The sequence below is a fragment of the Gossypium hirsutum genome, chromosome D12, assembly GCF_007990345.1.
Source record: "Gossypium hirsutum isolate 1008001.06 chromosome D12, Gossypium_hirsutum_v2.1, whole genome shotgun sequence".
Lineage (NCBI taxonomy): Eukaryota > Viridiplantae > Streptophyta > Magnoliopsida > Malvales > Malvaceae > Gossypium > Gossypium hirsutum.
The window spans coordinates 5,012,880-5,031,605 of record NC_053448.1 but is presented as its reverse complement, the minus strand read 5'-3'; the positions used below and the strand labels follow the sequence as shown (position 1 = coordinate 5,031,605).

Genomic DNA, 18,726 nt, shown 5'->3' with positions numbered 1-18,726 from the left:
TATATAGTTTAATTAAGGTAATTAAACTTAATTTAATTAAATAAAAATTAACTTAATTAAGTTAATGACGTCTTTAACTAACCGTCCACTTTCTAAAGTTTATACTTGGTCTAATTGCTATTTTAAACCATTGGTTGCAATTTAAGTAATCAAGTCATTTTCTAATTAAAAATATATAGTAATTGAACTTTACGATTTAGTCTTTGAACCTGAATCTCAATTAAGCTTTAATTCAGCTAAATTACTTGTCCAAAATTCAATTCATCAATACATTAACTCTGTAAATATTCCTATTAAATATTTACGGGCTTGATTTACTAAAACAGGATCCCGAAACAACATTTTTCAACACCACTAAAAGCCAAATAGTTATAAAACTTATTTATATAAAATAGTAAAATTTAAATAATGATTTATTTAATATAATAAAGCATAAATTTAGTTTCAATTAATTATTTAATTATTTAATATAATATTCAAGTATTTTATTATTTAATCAAACTAATTATGAACTCATAAAAATTCATATAAATATATAGTAATATCTTAAATATATAATAAACACAATTTTTTTTACCATTTCATCCCTTTCCCCCTTTTTCTTCTTCTCCCTCTCTCACACGTCTCAAATAAAAAAGTTATAAAAGGCTTAACATATAGATTATCCCCTAAATTTGGCAACTTTTCTCTAATTTTGGCTCTTAAACTTTTTTGGATCACATTGGTCCATAAGGTTGGCACCTGTTACACAAATTTGTCCCTACACTAACACAGTTTATTTTTGAAAAATTTACTAATATGGCAAGTATGGGGGTGACACGTGGAGAAATAAGGGGGCGACACGTTAATTCATCTTTAATCATTCTTAAAAATTAAAATTTTGAAAAAATTCAAAAAATTTGTAAGAGATAAATTATAAAAATTTAAAAATTTGAATATATAAAATAAACAATGAAAAAAATTAAGTTAAAATTTATCATTTAAATGCTTACTCTTTAAATATTCTAACTTTAAAGAAAATTTTAAAATCTAAAAATATATAACAAATAAAATTTAAAAATATACAAAAAAAGAAGATACAGATATTTACAAAAATGAAAAATAAAACAAAAAATAATGAAAAATTTATTGGACGTTGACCGAAGTTAACTCGGCTTGACCAGCATTGACAGTAGCTGGGAGTTCACCTACGTCAACCATTCAATTTTTTATTCTTTAATGTTTAAAATGTAATTTTATAATTTTATATTTTTACAATTTCTTGTAATTATCTAAAAAAATTAACCAATTTTTTTAATTTCTTAAAGATATTTAATTTTTTTTGAATTTTAACTATTTTTATTTTTATTTTCAATTTATATACATTATTTTTTAATTTTATTTTCAATTCATATATATTTAAGTTTTATAATTTATATATTTCTTATATTTTTCTAAAAAAATTAAAACAAATTAAGATTTTTTTTAAGAATGGTTAAAAATAAATCCATGTGTTGTCCCTTTATTTCTCCACATGTCAATCCCATGCTTGTCCACATCAACAAATTCGTAAAAAGGCAAATGGTGTTACCGTGAGCACCAATATGTGTAACATATGCTAACCTTAAGGACTAGTATGATCCAAAAAGAGTTTAGGGGTCAATGTGAAAAAAAATCAAGTTCAGGGGTCAATATATATTAAGCCTTAAAGAATACAGGTGTCTTTCATAATTCATTAAAGGCTAGATTTCTAGATGGGGTTGGAAATGAACCGAGCTTGAACGAACAAACCTCTGTTCATGTTCGTTTATTTACGTGTTCAATTTGTATTCGTTAAGAATATCATATTTTCGTTCATGTTCGTTTATTTAAAATTATGTGTGTTCATGTTTGTTTGTTTAATGTTCACTAACATGTTCATTTAACTTAATCGAACATGTTCACGAACATTAAACGAACATGTTCATGAACATATAATTGAACATGTTCACAAACAATGTTAATAAATAATAAACAAACAAACAAACAATAAATACACACATGTTTAGATATAAAATAGCCAAATATAAATATTAATAATTATATTATAAATGAAAAAAAAATACAAACCAAGATAATTTTATTAATATATACTAATGGAGCAATAAAGGAGCTTTAAGATAATTTTATTAATATATACTAATAAAATTTTTATAAGAAAATATCATTAATAAATAAATGAGTTAATTAACGAGCTTATAAACGACCCAATAAACAAGCTTTTAAATAAGCTTGTTCGTGAACATAAACGAACCGAACTCATCTATGTTCATATTTGTTCGTTTTATTAAACAAACATAAAAATATTGTTCATACTCATTTATTTAACTTAATAAATGAATATAAACAAACATTATATAAACGAGTTCAAGAACAGTTCATCGAATATTCTATTCATTTACACCCTTACTTCTACAAGTTTTAGAGCACGTTTGGTTCGCTGTATTGGAATAGAGGCGTAATAGCAATTCAATTGTTTGGTTGAATGTAATAGAATAGAGGCGTAATAGTATTCTTGTGTTTGGTTGAATGAAATGGAGGTGTAATAGCATAAGGGAAAAAAACTAAAATGACTAGAATACCCTTAATAGAAATTTGTTTAGGTAAATGATTATTGTTATTGTTATTAAATTTTAATAAGATTATTGATATCAATAATAAATAATTTAATCATATTTTAACATAATTATTATTAAAAAATATTTTAATTAAAATATATAATTTAATAAAATTCTTAATAATCAATATTCTTATATAAATTTACTAAAATCATAATATATGATACTATAAAATATAATTTAACATAATTATTATTAAATATATTTAATTAAAATATATAATTTAATAAAATTCTTAATAATCAATATTCTTATATAAATTTACTAAAATCATAATATATGATACTATAAAATATAATTTAACATAATTATTATTAAATATATTTTAATTAAAATATATAATTTAATAAAATTCTTAATAATCAATATTCTTAATAACCAATATTCTTATAACAAAAATTCAAAGTAATTTCCGACGGCTAAAATGTTAAGACTACAATTGTGACAGAAGCATTACATGTTAGATCAGTAAACCATATAATAAAAGTATTGGCATATCAAACACTGCCTAAACCATGGAAAAATGACAAAAAAAGTATTGATTCCAAAGTATCTTAACAAATAAACATTCTGGATTCACAACAACTACCACAGGCAAATGCAAAGATGGGAAACCCCCAGTTGGGAATGAGAAGTCATTGCTTGTGCATCCTCCATTTGCAATGTATTGTTTGGAGCTTGTTGATATACTTGAACCAACAATAGGACCATTTCCCATGGCTTTGGTTGAGTCCACGTTCATGTTACATACTTTTTTGACTTTCTTCTCTTGTACCTTTACAAGTTTGAAATGACATTAGAAATACCCAACAGGATGACAAGGTTAAATTTGTAGATTTGCTATGTTGCTGTTTTTGGGATATTGATATTCCTTGGGAAAAAATAGTGGAGTTATCACAATAATAATTTGTGTATAACTTCATAATTGTAAAATTTGGAATAGAAAATATGCCTTTACCTACCTTCCATAACTTGATTGTTCTGTCATTTGTCGACAAAAGAAAAAGAGCACCATTAGATGACTGGCACCACCTAATTTTGTTAATTTTCTCCTCAATTTCCAAGCTCTTCAGATAGTCAAACTGTATGAAACCAAGGGAGTACGCGTTTTCAATATTCAAGTCCAGAAAGTTTTTAGCATGTACTCCCAATAATCATTATGTTTATGTCTACCACAAACCAAACATAAATACCTCAGGTTCGTGGCTCTGAAACTCTGTTTTATAGCGAAACTCAGGATGCCTATTGATTGGATAATCCATCTTCTCTAGATCTCTTCGATGTCCAACATGCTACATATTATAAAACGGTATGACAAAGTGTGAGAACATAACACCGGAGAATCACAGTAAGTGAAACAAGTAGGTTCAGAAATATTAAAAAGAAAAATGGTCAGAGAACGTACGTCTTGAGTGTCAGTCCTTTCAAACAAAACCACCCGACCCCCACGATCACCGGTAGCAAGGTGATCGCCATTTCTATTGAATTTAATTGCAGATATGATATCATCTGAAAAAGAAACAATGGCATGTAAATGAAGTGAAAAGAGAAGCAGAACATGTAGGACATATAAGTACCAAGTATATCGCGCCCGCAACTGGTTTCTTCACATAAGCAGACTCATCAATCAAAGTGCATCATGGAAAAGCTCTTCAAAATTTTCTATTTAGTCACGCTTAGAGTTGAGGCCAATGCAAGGAAGGCATCATGAAGAGCAAAACTAATAACAGCCCATCCCGAGATGGTTCACAAAGAAATTACGGTTCTTACTGGATCAAAACCTCATCAAACTGTCACTTGCATGGCCAGACTCCTAAGTAAGACCATCTGATTAATGCATGAAACTAGTTTTACTTCCATGTTAGTCTATAAATAACACCCTAAAGTCAAAGAGCATCAGTCACGTAGGCAAACTCAGTCTCTTACCACAAAGGACTTGCTTAGTACATTTTTTACATGGTGCACCACCCTCCAAGACCAGGAACCTAGTAATTAGATCAATCTACAGTTCATTGAATTCCTTCTTCAGACTTTCAGTAAATAACATCTAATCTCAACTTAATTACTGAACTCAACCGATAATTAGTTAATTCCAAAACACAAAAAATTCTTCATTGCTTCACATCACACTTTGAGAAGCTATACAGTGCATGAAGCTAGACCTAGATCTTAACATTATACACTAATCCAACAATATATATTACCAATTTAAACAATGGAAAAATAAATAGCAAGGGAAAAAAAGATTATTAGCTATAAAGATTAAAAAACAATAAAATTCGATAATTCTTTAGCACTGAGACAAAATCAACACTAAGAGAAACCAAATCGAATAAATCCAAATAGCACACCTTCCTGAATTTCCTCTTCGGCCGTCCGTTCTCCAAACACCTGAGAGAACTTCCAGTCAAGCGGTATTTCCCACTTTTAAAGAAACAATGGAATACCTTTGGAGCTTCTGAGAGATTTGAGAACAGTTTTGTAACCCAAAGTGTATTTCCCACTTTTCATAACGAGAGCCAATCTGTTGTTAATGCTCTCATGGGTCTTCTTCTGCATCAAAATACCATCATCAACAACATAAAAATGAATTAGCATGTTTTCAGAAAATTTAGGTTAAATATTCAAAAAAAGAAGAAGAATAGAAAACGAGTAAAAGGGTCTTTACGGTCTTCTTGGCGGCAACCATTGTCGTCGGAGGACAGGAGATCTTCAGCGAGAAGGGAACTGCGGCAGCTACAAATGGTTCAGTTTCACCACATGCCAAGATGAAAGTCGGGACTGGCTGGAGGTTTGGTTCGCTGGCGGCTTCTGTTGATGTTGGGAGGGAGAGGGAAAGGGTGGGGTGGGGTGGGGTGGAGAATCGATTTCTGCTTGGAGGGTAAAAGGGAGACCGATTAGGCAATCTTTGATTTTGGAACGTAATAGCAAATCGGCGCTGAAGCATAGAAAAGTCGAATCCGTCCGCAACGTAATAGCCCGTATTAGGCCGATGCAGCGAACCAAACAGTGTATTCAGTGGGGCCACAGATTAGGGGTGTAATGGCTAATCCGTTACACCCGACCAAACATGCTATTAATGTTTTCACCTTTTTTATAAGTTATAGATTTTAGGAAAATAAATGATAGACATCCTCGGCCCAAGATTTGGGTTTTGCTGTCAAACCAAACGATGCGTTTCACCTTCGTTTGAGAAAGACTGTTGATTTCCACCTAAGCGGCGTCGTTTAGTCCGCCCTTTTTTCTCTTTCTCCGGCTCTCCTCTCCTGACTTGTTGCCGAAGAAACTTCAGTAGAAAACCCAAAAACTTGCACCTCTGCAGTCTCGGCTATAGATTGCTCCAAGTCTAGGATCTCCTCTCGCGAATCCAAGGTCAATTTTTTCTTTCTTTACCTTTTATTTTTAGCATTGAAGCTTTTCCTCTTTCAAAATTTATTTCTTTTTTAATCGGAGTTCTTTTTTCATTATTTTCATTTCATTTTGCACTTGTTTTCAGATTTCCTAAAATGACTCAAGATGTGGAGATGAAAGAGCAAGCAGCTCCTTCCAATTCCCTTCCTTCCTTTTCTCCTTCCACTTTGCACCGTAAGCTCAATCAATCTATAATATCCACTTGCCTTTTATACATATTTTTTATGTTTAGCGGTAGAAATTTAACTCTTTTTTTTTCCCAATGATTACTGAATTGGGTACTTATGATTTTTTTCTCGATTTTGAACAATTCCTTATGGATTTGTGTTAGATTTGAAGGAAATTGCGTCTCTGATAGAGACCGGTGCATATGACCGTGAAGTTCGCCGTATTTTGCGGGCTATAAGACTTACTATGGCTTTAAGGCGGAAGTTGAAGGCATCTGCGCTTTCTGCATTCCTCAATTTCACTCTTATCCCTGGATCCGAGGCCCTTACTCGGCTTTCTTCTTGTCTTCCTAAGGTAATCTTTTGATGGGGCGTTGCTTTAATCAGTTATTCGTGTTATTGTGGTTTTTTTTTCCTCCAGTGTTAAGGTGATTTTGATGCCTGTGGTAAGAGTGAATTGGTGACTTATTTGTACTATGGTTTTGTACTCTAATTCATTGGCATGCTATCCTATTACGTTAGTCTTGATGTCGTGTTAATTAAAAAGCATTGAAAACATGCTAAAGATATAAAATAAATGATTGTTTACTGAAGTTAATCATTGTTGATTGGCCCTTAACTGACCATCTCTGTTGAGATATTTATTTTTCCATGTGTTCACCTTCACGAGTTTAGTAGATTTTCTAGTTCTAAGGTCATTTAAATTTGTCTGTCACTAGTCTGGTTTCTCCATTTTAGCACTCTTTTCCACCTAATTTTTTCTTTTGGGTGCAAGTATGTAAAATGTTCATAATTTAATAACTCTTGTATTTCTTGTTCTTTTAAGAACTCAATTGTTGAATGTTGTGTCAGGAAGATGAGCATGCAATGGAAGTTGACACTGCTACTTCTGCGCCTCAAGCACCTGCTAAACATTCCCTGCCAGAGATAGAAATCTACTGCTACTTGCTTGTCCTGATGTTTCTGATTGATCAAAAGAAATACAATGAGGTACATTAGCATATAGTTTCCCTGGGACATTTCCTGTTTCTCGTACATAATATTATCTCATTTCAGGCTAAAGCATGTTCCTCTGCAAGCATTGCCCGGCTGAAGAATATCAATAGGAGGACTGTCGATGTTCTAGCTGCTAGGCTGTACTTCTATTACTCTCTTTGCTATGAGCTCACAGGTGATCTTGCTGAAATTAGGGGGTGAGCTATATTATATAAAAGTCTTAGCTTTTATTATTTGTTGTCTTTCATATATGTTCTGATGTGTGTTGTCTTTCAAAGAAATTTTCTGCATTTTGTGCTTCTACCATACATAATCTGAACGTACAGTATGGTATTTAAGGTCTAATTATGATGATCTCTCATTGACAGTAACCTTCTATCCCTGCATCGGATTGCAACATTGCGTCATGACGAGCTGGGTCAGGTAAATTTTCAGATATTTGAGAAAGTATATCTCTGATGTTAAGATTCTTATATTTGGATATTGCTCTCATGAAGGAGACACTTCTCAACCTGCTACTTCGCAATTACCTCCATTACAATTTGTATGATCAAGCTGAGAAACTGAGATCAAAGGCACCTAGATTTGAAGCTCACTCAAATCAGCAGGCAAGTCGCAAACTTTTACATCTTTTGTCTTTGACCAGTAAATTGCAGTTATATAGTTATGGTTATGAAATGTTTGCCTGGAGGATTGATATAGCTTATGATTATGGTTATATAAAAACATTATAATCAGCTTTCATATCCTAAGACAAAAGGTTCTCCTGTGCAGTTTTGCCGGTACCTCTTTTACTTGGGGAAGATTAGGACAATCCAATTGGAGTACACTGATGCCAAAGAGTGTCTTCTCCAAGCTGCTCGGAAAGCCCCTATTGCAGCTCTTGGTTTTCGGGTTCAATGCAACAAATGGGCAATCATTGTCCGATTACTGCTAGGAGAAATCCCTGAGAGGACTGTTTTTATGCAGAAGGGGATGAAGAAAGCATTGAGGCCATATTTTGAATTGACAAATGTGAGTTTGAGTTTATCAGAGTTGATTTTATATTCATCTTGCTCTATAGGGGACTAACATCTGATATATTCCATGCATATATTTCCCAATAAGGAAAAAGAGAGAACGTCATGTGCATAGCTCTTAAATAATTTTCACTAGTTTTATCACTATCCTCGCGCATATTATCATCGAACTTTGCATTGTTGTTATTTACATCACAAAATTTAGCACAAAACCAAGAGTTATAATTGTTTTCTGATTGCCTCTTCAGTCTCAGCAATTCCAATATTTTACAACTGGTTTTGAGAACACGATAAATGTTTGCATGTATTCAGGCTGTACGCATTGGTGATCTGGAGCTCTTCAGATCTGTTGCTGAGAAGTTCTCAAGTACTTTCAGTTCAGGCCGGACCCATAATTTGATTGTAAGGCTGCGGCATAATGTCATTCGGACTGGGCTACGCAACATAAGTATCTCATATTCTCGCATCTCACTGGTTGATGTTGCCAAGAAGCTTAGATTGGATTCTGTTGCTGATGCTGAGAGCATAGTAGCCAAGGCAATCAGAGATGGAGCTATTGATGCGACATTGGATCATGCAAGTAGATGTATGCTGTCAAAGGAGACTGGAGACATCTACTCTATGACTGAGCCTCAAACGGTATTCAATTCTAGGATTGCTTTCTGCCTCAATATGCATAACGAGGCAGTGCGTGCACTTCGGTTCCCACCAAATTCCCACAAGGAGAAAGAAAGTGCTGAGAAGCAGAGAGAAAGACGACAACAGGAGCAAGAGCTTGCAAAGCATATTGCAGAGGAAGATGACGACGAGTTTTAACTCAGTGACATACTAAAGTAAATTTATCCACCATACGATGGTTTCATCAAGTTGTGCATTTATTTTCCTTTCAAGTGCCCTAGTGAAAAATCGGATCTCTCTATTTTTCCCTCGGTATTATGAATTTAGATAATTTTCAAATTTGGATATTAGGTTTACAATTCACAGCAAATTTGGAGCAGATTCGAACAAATGATTTGGAAACTAGAAGTAGATACTTGATGGACTTCATCTTTGCTTTGTCAAATGAAGCATTGGTATATAATTGTTTCAATATTGAAATGTGTTTTCTCTGGGACAGAGCAACATTTAAAGAGAATAATCGATGGTGGGTCGTAAAAAAGAAAAACTCAAAGTACCCAATCGATTAGTGAGTCGTAATTTGTAAAGTTCACCTTAATTTAAGATGGGTGTGGAAATTAAGATCAGCCATGGCTACTGCCAGAAACACTAAAAAGAAAAAAGGAAAAAAGTCTTAGATCAATGATTTGGTGCCAGTCTTTTGATTGGCTCCAATGCTTTTCAGTTTTCAGCAAACCTTTTACATATAAACTAATCCCACAGATCGACCCTTAATGGTCTTATCTGTCTGCCAAAATGCTTAAAGCAAGCATATTATTCTACGAATATAAGCTAAAGGGTCTAAAGTCCCTGTCTCATGCACAACTTGAAGAAAGAAAAAAGATAAAAGGTCATGCCGCTTGCTTTGGTGGGAAGTGATGGAGTTCGTGGTGATGGGACGTGATACGCTGATTGTGGAGATGTTGCTGCTGGTTGTGATAATTACATTCAACCCCATTACCATTGTTGGTCTCTGAAGCTTTTACCATCTCAGACAACCCCTTGGAAGGGTTTCGGGTTAGCTCCAGCAACGACTCCCTCACATGATCCGCTTGAACCATCTCACTGTCTTTCTTCTACATCAATTACAACTTTAGTTGGGTCAAAATAGCCATATATATATAAAGCAAGGTGCATGTCTTGTTTTAAGATAAATTACCTCTACTTTAAACACATTGGAAACAAGGCCTCTGAAGCTGTTAACATTTGCATTTGTTACTTCCAACCCCAATGAATCCAAAGCCTCCATTAATCTAACAAACCCACTTGGTTTGTGCTCACTAAACACTTTAACAAAAAACTGGTTTCCATCGATTTGAGCAACTTCAACTTGTACCTATACACTTTCCATCTTTCTTAATTAGAAATTATATAAAACCCCATGAAATTGCACATGAATAAAAGACAAGAACATATATGTATTTGCTATTACCTCCATCTGCTGTGTCTTGTCTGCACAAGTGTCCACTTCTTGGTTTTGTGCCCTTGAGACACTGCCATTAACTCCAACAGGAAAGCCATTTGGTCCCTTGTCATGTTCAAGGTTAAAATACAAAGGGATTTGATCATTTTGTAAGAAAATCTCAGATTGGAACTTTTTGTGGACTCCATTCATTCCTGTTTTCTTAGCACCATTATCGTTATCTGAATGTTCTTCAAGCTCATCTTGGAGTTCTTTCTTTTGGTTTTCCAGTTCCTTCACAAACTCAATCGCATCTCCAAGGATTGAAGCTCTATCCAACTGAAAAATATACAATTTCACAACATATATATATATATATATCGGTCTAAGGCTACTTAAGACACTGATTGAAAGTCAAGTACCTTAGAGATTTTGGGAACCAGAGATCGAAGGGAATAAAGTCTTTCATTAAGCTTCTTCCGTCTTTTCCTCTCTGCAACAAGGTTTTTAGACTGCCCTTTGGACCCTGACCTCCGTTGGTACCTTGCATCATCTTCATCATCATTCTGATCACTACAATCCGAAATCGAATCAGACCGTCCATTCTCTTGTTTTATAGAGTCCTTCTCATTCCCTTGGATAACCATTGATTCATTGGTCATCATGGAATTCAATGGATCCATCTCTTGAAGTCCATTATCCACGGAAGACTTAAGTGGGTTAACAACTTTGTCCGAAAGGAACACTTCATGAGACCCTTCAACACATACATCCATATTCTTCTTGTTTTTATCTTCTGAAAGATAATGGTACTGCTGCAGGGTGTTGGTTGATCGAATTTGATCAATGGAGATGTCGTAAGGTAGGTTTAGAGTTTCGAGTGTTGTCGTCAATGGTGGCTGGAAATGATTGATGATGGGATCCTTTCGGTCATTCTCATTGCTTAAATGAGTCTTTGCTTGATATTCATTCAATGCTTGCGCGTTTAGAGCAGTGAAATGTGTATCCATGCAACTTGAATTCATCATTGAGCTTTGCTCTAATGAGATGTTGCACAGTGTCACAATATAATCCAACACATTTTGGTCTTCACAAACCTGTTTTGAAACATTAAAAGAATTGACTCCAATCATAGCAACCAATAAAATTACTATATATATACACACACACATACTTGTTTGGCAACAAAAAATTCAATTAATCCTTCTGCAACTGGAATCAAAATCCTAGTTCCAACTATTTCCTGCAAAAGAAGGGTAGTAAGAAGATATATCAAACAGCTTAACAATGAGGGGCTTGAAGGTGTATCAATACACTAACCTCTAAGACATTGGAATCAGAGTTATTAGAGAAGTTGAACCATTTGGGTTGGTTTGATATCAAGGCTTGTGCATGACTTCTGTTTACAATCTCTCAAAGCAGCAGTATAAACTCATCAAAAACACAAATGAACCAAGAAGGAGGAGGAAAGAGGGAGAGGCACTATAAGGTACTAAATAATATACCCAGAATCAAGGGGCATGCAAGAAGGAAGTTGGGCAAGCAGTTCACAGGATCTGGTTTTTGGATGCTGAAACATCACATCCCTGCATGGGAGGACTGTTGTCACTGGGAATTGAAGCTCTCCACTACTTTCTATACTTTCAGCTCCACCACAACAACAATCCACCCACTCCAGAAACCTGACAAAATATCCATTAACATTGGTATCTGAATATATATATATATTGTCACCACATGCACGCAGCAGTTTATGATTAGAACTCAAACCTTTGATCATCACTGAGCTTCCAGAGAACACAATAATCCCATCCTTTAGGACCCACCACCTGCCTTAGTCTCTCCATGAGGTTTTGAAAGATGTTCATCCTAATGACCTTCAATGAAATTCAGAAAATGCATGCAATTTCCTTAAAAATAACAAAAACCAGACACTTTTTGTCTTAATACAAAACTGACAAATTAATTAATTACCAAAGAGGGAGAGAAGGAGAGAGTCCAAAGAGAAACCTGGTATATTCCAAAATCGAAATGCTTGCTTCTCTTGACTGAATGAAATAGGAAAACCAACAAACGAACAATGGCAGACAAAACACAAAACAAAACCAAAGATGCATACAAGGTTGAGTTGATAGCAATGGTTATCTGCATCATCATGCGATTCAAACATACACTTACCTCATCCTTAAAACCCCAACTCCATTTTCTAAAAAGAAAGAAGAAAATCTTAAAACCCAATAATGGAGAAACTTTCAAAGTTTTAATGAACCCCTTGCCAGTGTTTTCATTATTTTTATATGTAGAAAGAAAGCCTGTTTAATTTTTGTTATTTGGTAGGTGAAATGCAGTGCTTGCATGAGAAAGAAGTTCAAACTTATATATGGGAATATAAAATAAAGTAAAGAAATGGAGATATATTGAAGGAGCAAATATTGCATGAGCTAAGATTACGTATAAAACTTTAACTAACTGCTTTATATAAGTTGTTGAAATATGGCTTATGTGTTACTGATTGTCTCGTGTCTCAACTACTCTGCTGCTTTGGCTTTCAAAGTAAAGAAAGACGAAAGTTAAAGCTATATACATTCAGGCAGTTGCGTTCTGATTTGCCCAATATATCCCAAGAGCCTGGTTGTTCCCCATTTGGAGGAATTTATTAACTGTCCTTATTCATAATTACAAAATATTTTATATTTTTGGTGAGTAAAGGACAGCTCAAAGCTGGATCATAGTGTTTACATGGAATCATCTGGCAGAACAGGCCTAATTGAGTCTACGGCTCCATCAAAGATGCTAATAGAAAACAATTTAATTAAGAATTTCATTGCACTCTTTCTTTTCCCTAAAAACTACAATGAAAACCAACCAAATAATGGTCGAAGGAAAAATCAATTAGAGTTTTCATAGGTGATGGAAGCTATTCTTTTTATACTTTTTTATAGGTGTTATATTGTTTGTATGAAAATGGTAAAATTTTGGGTCTTTTTATTATTATAATTTTTCATATACTTTTAATTTGTTTTTATAATATTTTGTAATTTTTAATATATTTATAGTTTTTAAATAATTTTTATAATTTGTTATATTTTTCATAATTCTGTATAATTTTTTTGTAATTTTCTATAATATTTAAATAAATTTCAAGAGAAAATACTATTTTTGCACCATGTGGCACAATCTTGTCATGACACGTAATATAAGATGGCAAATGTTAAAGTTATGGTCAAAGAGCTTAATTGATGGGAATTCTACAACAACCCATACCTGATAACTAATGTGGGGGTAAGAGGCTGAAACGCCATATAAAACTAAACTTATTCTATTTGATATTCATTAGAATAGGGTTTTTCAACATTTAAATAGATGTAGTTGAAACTCCTCTTGTATTATTCAGTTTTCAACATTAGTGAATTTTCTCCTCCTCGGCCCGTGATTTTTCCCAAAAGGGTTTTTCACGTAAAATTTGTGTGCTCTTAAATTTTTTTTCTTATTACTTTATGATCATTCTACTGCCATTATCAACTTTAATTATAACAAATTGGTATCAAAGCTTTTCGGGTTGCTTGTCTCAATCATGGTAATGACGATAATGAAGTATGACAATCCGCTGTTGGATCGCAACACCAGATTTGCGTTGTGGTAGGTAAAGATACAGACAGTTATTGCGCAGATGGATTTGAAGGATACCCTACTAGGGTTAGATAAAATGCCTTAGAGAAGAAGCGTAAAGATTAAAAGGCTTTAACAAAATTACATTTTCATCTATCGAATGATATTCTACAGGACGTGTTGAAGAAGAAAACCGCCGCTACATTATGGGCAAAGTTGGAGTAGCTATGCATGTTGAAAACCCTAACTCGCAAGTTGCATCTAAAATAGAGTCTTTATTCTCATTTTTTGGAAGAAGGTACGTTTTTGGTCGAACACTTAATCGTGTTTAAAGAAATCATCTTAGGCTTAGAAGCCATGGAGATTCAGTATGATGAAAACGATTTAAGGTTAATTCTGCTTTGTTCATTGCCTCCGTCATATTCAACCTTTAGAGATACAATTTTGTATAGTCGTGAATCTCTCACAATTAATGAAGTCTATGATTCCTTAGCCTTGTATGACAAGATAAAACATCTTGTGGCTGGATCTAAGTCTCAGGGAGACAAAGGTAAATCCTATAATTTCTACAAAAGAAAAGGAATATTAAGTCTGAATGCTATAAGTTGCAGAACAAGATCTAAATAGAGGCAGTGAATCAAAAGGAAAAACAACCAAAACAATCCAGTGAAGCTGATGTAGTAGAAGGCTACAACAGTGGTGAACGCCTAATTGCTTCTACTGACAACTCTACACGTTTGGTTTGCAGTATTGGAATAGAGGCATAATGGAATAGAGGCGTAATGGAATAGAGGCGTAATAGAATAGAGGTGTAATAGCAAATCAATTGTTTGGTTGAATGTAATGGAATAGAGGCGTAATAGTAATCTTGTGTTTGGTTGAATGGAATGGAGGTGTAATAGCATAATGGAAAAAAACTAAATTGACTAGAATACCCTTAGCATAAATTTGTTTAGGTAAATGATTATTGTTATTGTTATTAAATTTTAATAAGATTATTAATATAAATAATAAATAATTTAATCATATTTTAATATAATTATTATTAAATATAATTTAATAAAAATATATAATTTAATAAAATATATGAATTTACTAAAATTATAATATATAATATTATAAAATATAATTTAAAATAATTATTATTAAATATAATTTAACAAAAATATGTGTATTCCATATGTTTGTATGAACCTACCAAAACACAAATTATTAGATATATACTGCATATTATACTACAACTATTGACAACAACAACGCCAACAACAATTTTATAACTTTACGATGGACTAACGTAACTTATCCTTGTCTCAAAATTTTCCAATTAGGCAATAGAAGCACAATTATGTAACAGTTTATACGCCGAAAGGTCAATCTAATGATCAATAAACAGAATTCTACTTCTTTGAGAGAAAATGTTTAGAAATTAGCTAAAATTGCATAAGAAAGTTGAAAACACATATTGCAGCTCCTTCATCATCCCACATATAATTAGTTACACTATATTTTTACAACATACGGCCACATGATCGTAAAGTTCATGGAACTGGAGCTGAATGAAAGAACCAGCCTCTTCTGAGAACAATGTATCTATGTCTCTGAGAAGACCTGCCAAAGTTTCGTACATGTCTAGCAAACGAAGTAGCTTTTCAGGTCGATGAGGCCCCATTGCTACGGCTTCACCGAAGTTCAACAGGCAAAGGATCGTTGCCTTTGAGATCTCGAGAAAGCAATATGAACTAACAGATCCAAAGCCCCCTAAGACCTGGTCACAAAATTCTGGACCGTAATTTGAAGTGAACATAACCTTTGCAATGGACTTGATATCAGGAATTACGTCTGCATGGACCAAATCTACAATACATTCACCACTTTCATCATTACTACAGTTTCGGCTAGATGTTTCCTTGGTTGGTTCATCCTCAACTGAAACAAATGACTCGTCATACACAATATCCTTTCGAATAGATCGAGAGTACATGTTTTTGGGCTCAAACTGTTGCCCATGCTGAACAAGTATATGAATAAGCTCTTCCTCGAGCCTAGACATTGCCATCTGCAAAATGTTCATTGCACGGTGAAGAATTTCCTTCTGCTTCTGATTTTCATGCACAGATAACCCTCGTAAACCATCAACCAATTTCCCAGTTTCATCTACAGTTTCAAGATAGTCAGAAGCTTCTTTAGGTCCAGAATCCCATATCATCATTGGATCTGTTTCCCACCGCATGATCTTTCTTTCTGCTTGATCGAGTCGTTCCTTAACATCAACAAGTCCCCTTCCTCCCTTGCTGTCTATATTCAAAGTTATCATCGACAAATGAGAGTCGAGATCGATAAGGATCTTCCGCAAATCATCACTAAGATTCTTAGTTGCTCCTAATGCCTTGACAATATGGTGAGCTGCAGCAACAACATGAAGGTCTCCTTTATATGTCGGGACCCCGGGTCGACATCCATCCATATCAAAACCAAGAACACACAAGAAAACTGAATAAAAACGGATCAAACAATCGACTTAACACTACCAGGCAACTTGTTACACAATCAAAGCCAAGCCTTTCGATCGAGCAAATGATATATATAGAACTTAAACAATCCACTTTCTAGAACCATGATTCATTCAATGAAACCCCCTAAATACAACAATCAAGAGCAAATCAACACTATTCGATGCTTTCGAATACGAAGAAATCAATCACACAGTTTATAAACTCGATAGAGCCTCACTACAGCCAAATCAAATTTCTTTATTCAAATTCAATAAACCGTAGATTACAATCAAGAGAAAATCAACACAATTGGACACTTTTGAATTCGAAGAAATCAATCAAACAATTTACAACTTGATAAACCCTCACCACAGCTAAATAAAAAAAGGGATTTAAATTGTCCAAATTAAAACCAAGATTTGGATTGAAATTGAAATTGAAAGTGAAAGTGAATAAACCCCAGATACAATCAATAACAGATCAACACAATTCGATACTCTGAAATTTGAAGAAATCAATCAAAAGATTATCCACTTCGAACATAAAGTTGAAGAAAATTGAACTTTGCCAATGCCAAAGAATGCAAAAGCAAAGATGAGAGTCGGAAATAGCTGAAACCAATCAAATTAAAAATCATTTGATCATCAAATTAACTTAAATCCCCAACACTTAATCCTTTAAAAGCCCATTTACAAAAACAATTGTTTATCTTAAAAGAAAATCCATCAAACCTTAAAAAACTTATTTTCCTTTGTATCTTTGAAATCGAGCAGCATCAACCCAAAAAAAAAAAGTCAAACGAACATCAAATTCTCAATCGAGAAAGAGAAATTAAATAAAGAGAAAAAAATGTTGGGAAGGTTTTGAAAGAGACTGGAGATAAAGACGCAAATTTCGTAGTAAATTAATGATTTAAAGAGTGTCAGACAAATCAGCATGCAAAGCAGCCACAATCCAAGGCAAAGACAGAAAACTAAAAATGAAAAGTTCAAGATTCATACCTCACACCGAGACCGAGAGAAAAAATGAAGCAGTGGATTTCAAACGTGCTGCAACAAATGAAAGGGAAAAAATGACAGAGAGAGAGAATCGGTAAAGGCAGACGAGGAGAAATGATGAGGACAGAAAAAGGAGAGGGTCGGGTAGGGAGGGAGGGTAAAACAGAGACTTGGGAAGGGAAGCCGGACGTAATAGCTAATCCTCGATTTGGGAAGGGAATAGAAAAGTAGAGAATTTAGGGATTAGGTTGGTATTGTAATACGCGCGTAATATCTATTATAGCGAACCAAACGCCGAAATAGGTGGTAATGTAATAGGCGCGTAATCGAGGCGTAATGGATTACCTATTACACTGAACCAAACACAGTGTAAAGTGAACGAAGAGTGGATCCTTGATTTTGGTTGCATCTTCCATATGAGTCCCTATAAGGATTTGTTTACAATATATGAAACAATGTCTGAAGGTGTTGTTCTGATGGGAAATAATGCTTCATGTGGAATCGCATGTATTAACATGATAAAAAATAATATGTTTGATGGAGTCGCCAGAACAGTTAGTGACATTTCGACATGTACCAAAATTAAAGAGAAATTTGATTTCATTGAGTACTTTTGATTCAAAAGGGTATAAGTACACAACTGAAAGTGGGGTTCTAAAGATTAGCAAGGGTTCCCTCGTGATGAAAGGGCAGAGAAAGATTGCCAAGTTATATGTATTTCAGGGTTCAACTGTTACTAGCGATGCAGTCGTCGCTTCCTCTTCTTTGTTAGATGATGATGTTACTAGAATTTGGCATATGCATCTAGGGAATATGAGTAAGAGTGACATGACAAAATTAAGCAAAAAAGGACTTTTTGATGGACAAGGCATTAGAAAACTAAAGTTCTATGAGCACTGCATTGTTAGGAAGCAAAAGAGAGTTTGATTCACTAGAAGAATCCATAACATGAAGAGAACGCTAGATTGTATTCATTCTGATCTTTGGAGACCATCTAGACTGCCTTCAAGGGGTGACACTAATTATATGCCAACGATCATTGACGATTTTTCCAGAAAAGTTTGGGTATTCTTCTTGAAGCAAAAAAGTGATGTGTTTTCCACATTTAAGGCTTAGAAGACTATGATTGAGAAGCAGTCAGGAAAATAGATATAACACCTCCGTATAGATAATGGCTTGGAATGATGTTTTGATGAGTTTAATGAATTGTGCAAATTAGAAGGGATAGTGAGACACTTGACAGTTCGTCATACTTTACAAAAAAAACAGCATTGCAGAACGAATGAATAGAACAATCATGGAAAAGGTTTAATGTATTGTCGAATGTTTGTTTACCGAA

General features: G+C 33.8%; 5 protein-coding genes across 9 annotated transcripts; 1 reads left to right on the top strand and 4 right to left on the bottom strand.

Moving 5' to 3' along the window:
* Positions 1-3,129: 3,129 nt before the first annotated feature.
* Positions 3,130-4,229, bottom strand: LOC107940491 (serine/threonine protein phosphatase 2A 55 kDa regulatory subunit B alpha isoform). Its single transcript, XM_016873925.2, has 4 exons — positions 4,042-4,229; positions 3,830-3,928; positions 3,599-3,718; positions 3,130-3,411 (listed from the first exon to the last, which is right to left on the bottom strand). The coding sequence occupies exons 2-4, from the start codon at positions 3,896-3,898 to the stop codon at positions 3,145-3,147; spliced, it is 456 nt and encodes a 151-aa protein (XP_016729414.2). The 5' UTR covers positions 3,899-3,928; positions 4,042-4,229; the 3' UTR covers positions 3,130-3,144.
* Positions 4,230-5,041: 812 nt separating this feature from the next.
* LOC121224639 (uncharacterized) lies at positions 5,042-5,598 on the bottom strand. The gene is made up of 2 exons (XM_041108292.1): positions 5,305-5,598; positions 5,042-5,189 (listed from the first exon to the last, which is right to left on the bottom strand). Exons 1-2 carry the CDS (start codon positions 5,581-5,583, stop codon positions 5,064-5,066), a joined length of 405 nt encoding a protein of 134 aa, XP_040964226.1. The 5' UTR covers positions 5,584-5,598; the 3' UTR covers positions 5,042-5,063.
* Positions 5,599-5,862: 264 nt separating this feature from the next.
* LOC107945069 (probable 26S proteasome non-ATPase regulatory subunit 3) lies at positions 5,863-9,192 on the top strand. Its single transcript, XM_016878908.2, has 9 exons — positions 5,863-6,008; positions 6,133-6,221; positions 6,379-6,569; positions 7,067-7,204; positions 7,271-7,407; positions 7,579-7,633; positions 7,708-7,818; positions 7,985-8,224; positions 8,542-9,192. The coding sequence occupies exons 2-9, from the start codon at positions 6,143-6,145 to the stop codon at positions 9,043-9,045; spliced, it is 1,455 nt and encodes a 484-aa protein (XP_016734397.1). The 5' UTR covers positions 5,863-6,008; positions 6,133-6,142; the 3' UTR covers positions 9,046-9,192.
* A 328-nt stretch (positions 9,193-9,520) lies between these two features.
* On the bottom strand, positions 9,521-12,626 carry LOC107945067 (transcription factor ABORTED MICROSPORES). Of its 5 annotated transcripts, none has more exons than XM_041108290.1 (9): positions 12,299-12,626; positions 12,059-12,157; positions 11,794-11,970; positions 11,609-11,687; positions 11,463-11,531; positions 10,711-11,385; positions 10,319-10,627; positions 10,046-10,222; positions 9,521-9,962 (listed from the first exon to the last, which is right to left on the bottom strand). In XM_041108290.1, exons 1-9 carry the CDS (start codon positions 12,403-12,405, stop codon positions 9,738-9,740), a joined length of 1,917 nt encoding a protein of 638 aa, XP_040964224.1. In that variant the 5' UTR covers positions 12,406-12,626; the 3' UTR covers positions 9,521-9,737. The 5 variants fall into 5 exon arrangements, with proteins under 5 accessions (XP_040964224.1, XP_016734396.1, XP_040964223.1 ...); XM_016878907.2 differs by having other exon boundaries at positions 12,059-12,165; positions 12,299-12,603; XM_041108289.1 differs by having other exon boundaries at positions 9,521-9,959; positions 12,059-12,165; positions 12,299-12,552.
* Positions 12,627-15,392: 2,766 nt separating this feature from the next.
* On the bottom strand, positions 15,393-16,361 carry LOC107940482 (exocyst complex component EXO70E2). The gene has a single exon (XM_016873916.1). It carries the CDS (start codon positions 16,359-16,361, stop codon positions 15,393-15,395), a length of 969 nt encoding a protein of 322 aa, XP_016729405.1.
* Positions 16,362-18,726: the final 2,365 nt, after the last annotated feature.